The sequence below is a fragment of the Mesitornis unicolor genome, unplaced genomic scaffold (assembly GCF_000695765.1).
Source record: "Mesitornis unicolor isolate BGI_N332 unplaced genomic scaffold, ASM69576v1 scaffold26697, whole genome shotgun sequence".
Lineage (NCBI taxonomy): Eukaryota > Metazoa > Chordata > Aves > Mesitornithiformes > Mesitornithidae > Mesitornis > Mesitornis unicolor.
This window is the reverse complement of record NW_010194722.1, coordinates 10,071-16,550: the sequence shown is the minus strand read 5'-3', so window position 1 is coordinate 16,550 and position 6,480 is coordinate 10,071. Positions and strand designations below refer to the sequence as shown.

The 6,480-nt window shown below is 52.7% G+C and overlaps 1 protein-coding gene across 1 annotated transcript; it reads left to right on the top strand.

The window, feature by feature from the left end:
* Positions 1-826: 826 nt before the first annotated feature.
* On the top strand, positions 827-6,176 carry CTSB (cathepsin B). Its single transcript, XM_010187908.1, has 9 exons — positions 827-976; positions 1,510-1,595; positions 1,996-2,110; positions 2,339-2,457; positions 2,935-3,020; positions 3,757-3,903; positions 4,703-4,819; positions 5,727-5,855; positions 5,951-6,176. Exons 1-9 carry the CDS (start codon positions 851-853, stop codon positions 6,046-6,048), a joined length of 1,023 nt encoding a protein of 340 aa, XP_010186210.1. The 5' UTR covers positions 827-850; the 3' UTR covers positions 6,049-6,176.
* The last annotated feature ends 304 nt before the right edge of the window (positions 6,177-6,480 follow it).

Here is a 6,480-nt window from a genome sequence, read left to right as displayed (position 1 = left end):
TGCGTATTGGAGCAAGTGGTAGCTGCTGGCGTTGGGGGTTAAATTGGAGCTGGGTAATTTGATGTGAGTTAGGTTAAAGGAGGCAGGAGAAGAGAGAAACCACTGAGACCTGGAGCATGGCTGGTCAGGGTGATGCTTGTGCTATGGTTTGCTCTTGCTGTGCTTCTGGATTTCCCCTGTGTCTCTGTTCCCCAAATTGGGACTTTCCTGGTGCCCCATGCCAAGGGATGTGGCTTCACAGCCTCCCCTAGGAAAAGCCTTGGTGGGAGGGGACCACTGCTCCAGTGCATGCAGACCCCACTTTGCATGGCCAGGAGGTCACTACCCCAGGGCTATGACCAGGGTCCCCAGAGCCATGGGCTGGCCAAAATGAGCCCCTAAAGTCCAGAAAATGTGATTTGGAGCTGTACCTTCAAAGGGAAGAGTGTTGCACTAGGGCAGGGACTAACGAGTCCCTGGGGAGGACTTGCCGTGGAGGTTGGGCATCCCTTATCCCTTCTCCTAGCCCTTATTCTCCATTTTTATGGAAGTAAACACGGCTCTTAATACCCTCCAAATCCCTTGGATCTGCTTCAGAAGGTGCTTTTCTGTCGCTGCTAATCCTGCAGTGGTCAACCAACAGGGTTGCTTGGTCTGATTTCTCCTGAGCCACGGGAGCAGGGTTATGAGTCTGCTCCTGCGCCTCTCCTGACCTTTGGGGTAAATCAGGATCGAGAGGGACTTTGTGCAGCCACGTGTTTTATCCACCCACGTGCTGCTGCAATGGTGCTTTTGCCAAGCTCTTGCTTGGGAAGGTTTCCAATGATGCCCAAATCTGGCTGCAGGTGGAGTTTCCCGTTCTGTAGCCAAGATGTGGCCAGCCGTGTCCATCCTGTGTGTCCTGGTAGCCTTCGCCAATGCTCGCAGCGTTCCTTACTTCGCTCCCCTCTCCAGCGACTTGGTCAACCACATAAACAAGCTCAACACCACCTGGAGGGTGAGTACCGGGTTGCTTTCTGGGTTGTTTTGAGGAGTTTTATGATGCATTGCTTGACAGTCTCCTTGTGGGACTTAATAGCTGGGCTTTGGGAGTTTTGCTGCTGTGGTTGCATCAAACCAGCCTTGGTCCCAGTTGACATCTCCAATGAGCTGATGCCATCAGGGGTTCCTGTGGTGACAGGAACTGTGCAGCTTGTCTTTGGAGCGGAGCATGGATGAATTTATAGAGTAGGAGTGGTATGTATTTATAGAGTAGGAGTAGTATGCCGAGAGGGGAGGAGGCTGGAAACAAACAGTGAGTGTCAAGCTGTATTGGTGACCTGGCCAAAGCCTAGAGTTGGGCCTTAACTTTCTGCTCATGGTGCACCGATCCTGGAAGGAGCTGTGTTCTGTGTCCATGTGTAGTTTGGCTTTTGGTCCCTGGGTTTTAAAACAAGTGTCAGACACCGGTTTGGTATGAGGGAGATCTGGAGCACCAGCAATGCACTTGATGGCTATGGAGGGTCATGTCCCATCTCTCTGTCTTCACAGGCAGGGCACAACTTCATCAACACCGACATGAGCTATGTCAAGAAACTCTGCGGCACCTTCATGGGTGGGCCCAAGCTCCCCGAGAGGTGAGTGCTGGGAGGAGTTGGTGAGGGCCCTGTAAAGGCTTGTGTGGATGCTCCTGGTGTGTCTGGAGTGGGTGAGGGTCTCTCCTGGTAGAGCAGGGTTCCCCTGGGTGCAGCTTGGTGAATATCTTGCATGGAATTAAGCACAGAAGCATGCATGGGGGAACATCCATCATCTGTCCTGCCAGATACTCGACCAGCTGTGTAATTTGTACTCTTTGAAACTTAAAACACTGGAGGAGCTGCTGACCTTCTCTGAGGATGCCAGAAGTACTTATTCTCTTCCAGTCAGCAAACAACAAGGGTACTCATGCTCCAGGTCACCTGGAGGAGGTTGGAGAGCCCTGTGTACCCAGTCCTGTTACGCTGGTGTTCCCGTAACAGGAGTTCTTCTTGCTTGCAGGGTAGACTTTGCTGCGGACATGGAGCTGCCTGATAACTTTGACTCACGGACGCAGTGGCCTAACTGTCCCACCATCAATGAGATAAGAGACCAGGGCTCTTGTGGCTCTTGCTGGGTAAGAGCATGGGCAGTTTAAGGTCGTGTCGACACAGAATTTGGTGGATAAAAATGATGCTGTTGAGTTTGCTGCTGAACTGCATAAACAGGGGGACACAGGGGATCCTTGATGGGCTTCTCCCAACCAGGCTTATGCTTCCTGCACTCGTTGCCAGAAGATTGCCTGGTTTCTTTCCCATGGCCAGCTCTAATGGTCTTCCCATGGGTTTTGGGAACTTTCCTGCAGGCTTTTGGTGCTGTAGAAGCGATTTCGGACAGAATTTGCGTTCACACGAATGCCAAGGTGAGCGTGGAGGTCTCAGCGGAGGACTTGCTGTCGTGCTGCGGCTTCGAGTGCGGCATGGGGTGAGCTGCTCTTGGTTCTTGTGCATTTAAAAGGTGGGTGGGAGGAGCAGGGACGCAGCCTGAAGATGCTGGTTGTTTCAGCCTTGTCTTCCTGGTCTCCCTAATTAACAGGAAGCCCCACCAATGGTTTGGGCTGTAGATGCTGGAGTTAGGTGGGAACATAAAGGTGACTGCATGGGCTGAAAGTCCCTCAGGCCACGTCCTCCCTCCAGCAATAGCTGGATGATGATGGATGGTGCGGGGAGGGCAAGCACATAGTGATGCTTTCCCATATGGAGTTGGCAGCTGCCTAAGCCACTGGAAGCATCTTTTAATACCCCCAAAGCTGCCTTTTTCAAGCCTTTTGCCTGTGACTTTTGCAGTTATTGAGAGCAGGATGGGAAGTTGTGTCTCCAAGCTGGCTCTTTTTCCCTCTCCTCCCCTAAAAGGGGATGGCTCTGAGCGGGCTGGAGCTGGAACTGCTGCCTCTTTCTCCAGGTGCAATGGTGGTTACCCCTCCGGCGCGTGGAGGTACTGGACAGAGAGGGGCCTCGTGTCTGGGGGTCTCTATGATTCCCATGTGGGTAAGTCCTGACAGATGCCCTGTGAAGGCAAAGAGGAGTATCTCTGCCTGGTTACAGATTCAGAGTGCTGCTTTTCTGATCTGTGTCCTTGTGGTTGCTCCCTTCTTCAGGGCTGGGCTCAAACACCTCTGCTAGCCCATGCTTCTGTCCCCGTGGCTCCTCCTGGTTACCCCCCTGGGACAAGTGTGTAGATGTGGTACTCAAGGACATGGTTTAGTGGCCATGGTGGTGTTGGACTTGGTGATCTTAGAGGCCTCTTCCAACCTTAATGATTCAATTATTTTATGCTTCTGTGAACCCCACAAAGCTTCTACTTCCATAACAGGAATGAATCAGACTAATTTTTTTGTTGTTGCTGACTTTGGACCAGTTCAGTACACTTTGGATGAGGGCAGGCATCTTCTTGACATGTTTCCCCCTTCAAAAAGTGACTTTTAGGCTGAAAACCTCTGCCTCTTCTTATAGCATAGCCATGAGTTGGTTCATGTTCCCATCTTTTCCATCACCTTGACAAGAGGGAGGTGGTAGGAAGCAGGTCCATAGGGAACCCCATTGCTGATTCAGGGATTACTCACTGGACAGACCTACTCTTGCTTGCACCCACGTTGATCTGTGGGGCTTTTGGGTCAGAAAGGCCATACCCTTCCTTTGAGGCATCTGGTGCCTTCTCCAGCATGGCTGTTGGGGACAGGGGTACTTGGGGACAGCCAGTTCATGCTGTCTCTGTCCTCCACAGGCTGCCGTCCCTACTCCATCCCACCCTGCGAGCACCACGTCAACGGCTCCCGGCCACCATGCACCGGGGAGGGGGGAGAAACCCCCAGGTGCAGCCGGCACTGCGAGCCCGGCTACTCGCCCTCATACAAGGAGGACAAGCACTACGGTAAGGGAGGGGGCCTCCAGAGCTGCTCCTGGTGGTGGCTCGGTGGGGTTGGTGGGATTGGACCTCTTCCTAAGCTGTTTTATGGTGGGTATTTCCTGTGGTCCTGGAGCAAACAAGCCTGGCAGATGCATGGTTTGTGTTTGCTGAGACTCGGCTGAGATGGGAGAACTGCTTTCAGTTGTTGGTTTTGGACCAGTTCAATCGACCTTGGAGTCTTCCTGACATGTTTCCCCCCATCAAAAAGCAATTTCCAGACTGAAAACCTCTGCCTGTTCCTGGCATGGCCAAGAGTTGGTTCATGTGCCCATCTTTTCCATCACCTTGACAAGGAGGTGGTGGGAAGCAGGTCCAGGTCCTCGTGGTGCATCTGCCTGGCTTGAAGAGCATGGTGCTGAGCCCCATGAGAGTCTGGTGTCAAAGCCACCTCCTTCCTACTTTGTGGTAGTAGCCAGCTCTGTACTTGTAGGAGAGTCTGGCTGCTGCTTGGAGATGTGTCTTAGCCTTGAGTAATTTGATTTGTTTTGGAAATGAGGATGTACAGGGGAAAGCTTCCCTTCTCACTGACGCTGCCTGGAATAGGTCTTCAGCTACGAAATAGGACTTGGGTTAAATCATTTCCCTCTGGGAGAGGGATGGTTGGAGCCCACTTTCCCTGTCTGGCTGTGTCAGTGCCTCTGGAGCAGCTGGGTTTGAGTTTAACCTTTAATGGAGAAAGCACAGGCACATCAAGCAGTCACTGCCCAGTTGTCCCAAGACCTGACAATGCTGTGCTAATGGTGGGATTTTTTTTCCTCCCTAGGCATCACATCTTATGGTGTCCCTCGCAGCGAGAAGGAAATCATGGCTGAGATCTACAAGAACGGTCCTGTGGAAGGAGCCTTTATTGTCTATGAGGACTTCCTGATGTACAAATCTGGTGAGCGTCAGCTCTAAGGCTGTGGGGAGCCCTGTTCCCCTCTTCATCCATGGGGTCTGTCTTGTGTGGCCCTGGTCCCTCTGCTCAGGTCTGAAAGGAGATCTCAAGTTCACACTTGAGCATCTGGTGTTGCAAGAACAGAGGCAGGTGCCATCTCCTGCATCCACTGGTTTGTAACAAGGGGAATAGGTGCTTGGGACTGGCTCAGGCATTAAAGCTCAGTGGGGAGCACCTAAAATTGTAGCTGAGAACAGCTTGGATTTTGGATAAAACACTGGCAGTTGGCTCTTCTGGTGTGGCCCCAATGGCCTGTTCTGAACTGCTTGGGATGTGCCACCTTGAGCGCTGCTGATGCTAACCTGACACTTAGCATAAGTCCCTTGATCGCTCCCTTATGAGGAGCAGCTGAGGGAGCTGGGGCTCTTGAGCTTGGAGCAGAGGAGACTGAGGGGTGCCCTCATTCATGGGGATCAATTTGTAAAGGATGAGTGTCAGGAGGAAGGAGCCAGGCTCTGCTCTGGGATGTCCAGTGCCAGGACAAGGGGACATGGTCCCAAGCTGGAGCATAGGAGGTTCAAGCTGAAGATGAGGCCAAAGTTTGTGAGTGTGAGGGTTATGGAGCATGGCCCAGGCTGCCCAGAGAGGTTGTGGAGTCTCCTTGTCTGGAGACACCCAAAGCCCTGGCCGTGGGGGAGCTTCCAGGTCCCTTCCAACTCCTAATACTCTGTGAATCCTTACTTTCCATTAAGCTTCTCTGAATCCAGACTCTCCATTATGCTTCAGGTTTGCATTTAACCATAAAAAAAAGCCTTCTCAGCTGGCCTCTGGGCTTTGACATCTAACATCTCACAAGCTGAAGTAGGGGTAGACGTGGTGCCCATTGACATCTTGGCTCGTTGCCTTGCAGGGATCTACCAGCACGTCACAGGCGAGCAGGTTGGAGGCCACGCCATCCGGATCCTGGGCTGGGGGGTGGACAACGGCACCCCGTACTGGTTGGCAGCCAACTCCTGGAACACCGACTGGGGCGACAACGGTGAGGCACCCCCAGATGCTGCTGGAGGGAACCCCCCATCCCTGTTCTCCTCAGTGTGGTGAGGAGGTTGACTTCTGCTTTTGATGTCCTTGCAGGCTTCTTCAAGATCCTCCGAGGAGAAGACCACTGCGGCATTGAGTCTGAGGTCGTGGCCGGCATCCCCAGGACGGAGCAGTACTGGAAGAGGGTGTAACTCCCTTGATCAAACCACAAATAATCCTGAGTCCCCAACGCTTTTAACTGATAGCGGGTTGGGTGCAGAGCCCCCCCCCCACTAAGAGACGATAGTTGAGGTTACTTTATTAAAGCTTTTTATCTTTTTTTGTTTTTTTTTTTTTAATTGTATGGTGGAGCTGGAGGTGGAACTGCTCTCTGCACGCCCTCTGCTCTTGGTGGGTCACAGCTATGGGGCATTCCCTGCTCAAAGGACTGCTGGGGGGTTTGCTGCTATGGTATTTGGGTAGCATGGACCCCTTCCAGCTCAGTTTTGTGTACTGGGAGGGTAGGAAGCAGTAGCTTTGTGCTGGGATTAGGGACTTGGTGGGGCAGTGGAGATGGATCCTGCAGGGAAACCATGGCCGGGTGTGATCTGTGCACCCCTGGCTGGGTTGGTGTGGCTGTGAGC

What these genes read in the sequence shown, in the direction of transcription:
- CTSB (XM_010187908.1), top strand. Translation starts at nt 851, where the DNA reads ATGTGGCCAGCCGTGTCCATCCTGTGTGTCCTGGTAGCCTTCGCCAAT. An exon ending in GGCTTCGAGTGCGGCATGGG is followed by an intron (nt 2,458 to 2,934) that starts GTGAGCTGCTCT and finishes CTCTTTCTCCAG; the next exon opens with GTGCAATGGTGGTTACCCCT. An exon ending in CTTCCTGATGTACAAATCTG is followed by an intron (nt 4,820 to 5,726) that starts GTGAGCGTCAGC and finishes GTTGCCTTGCAG; the next exon opens with GGATCTACCAGCACGTCACA.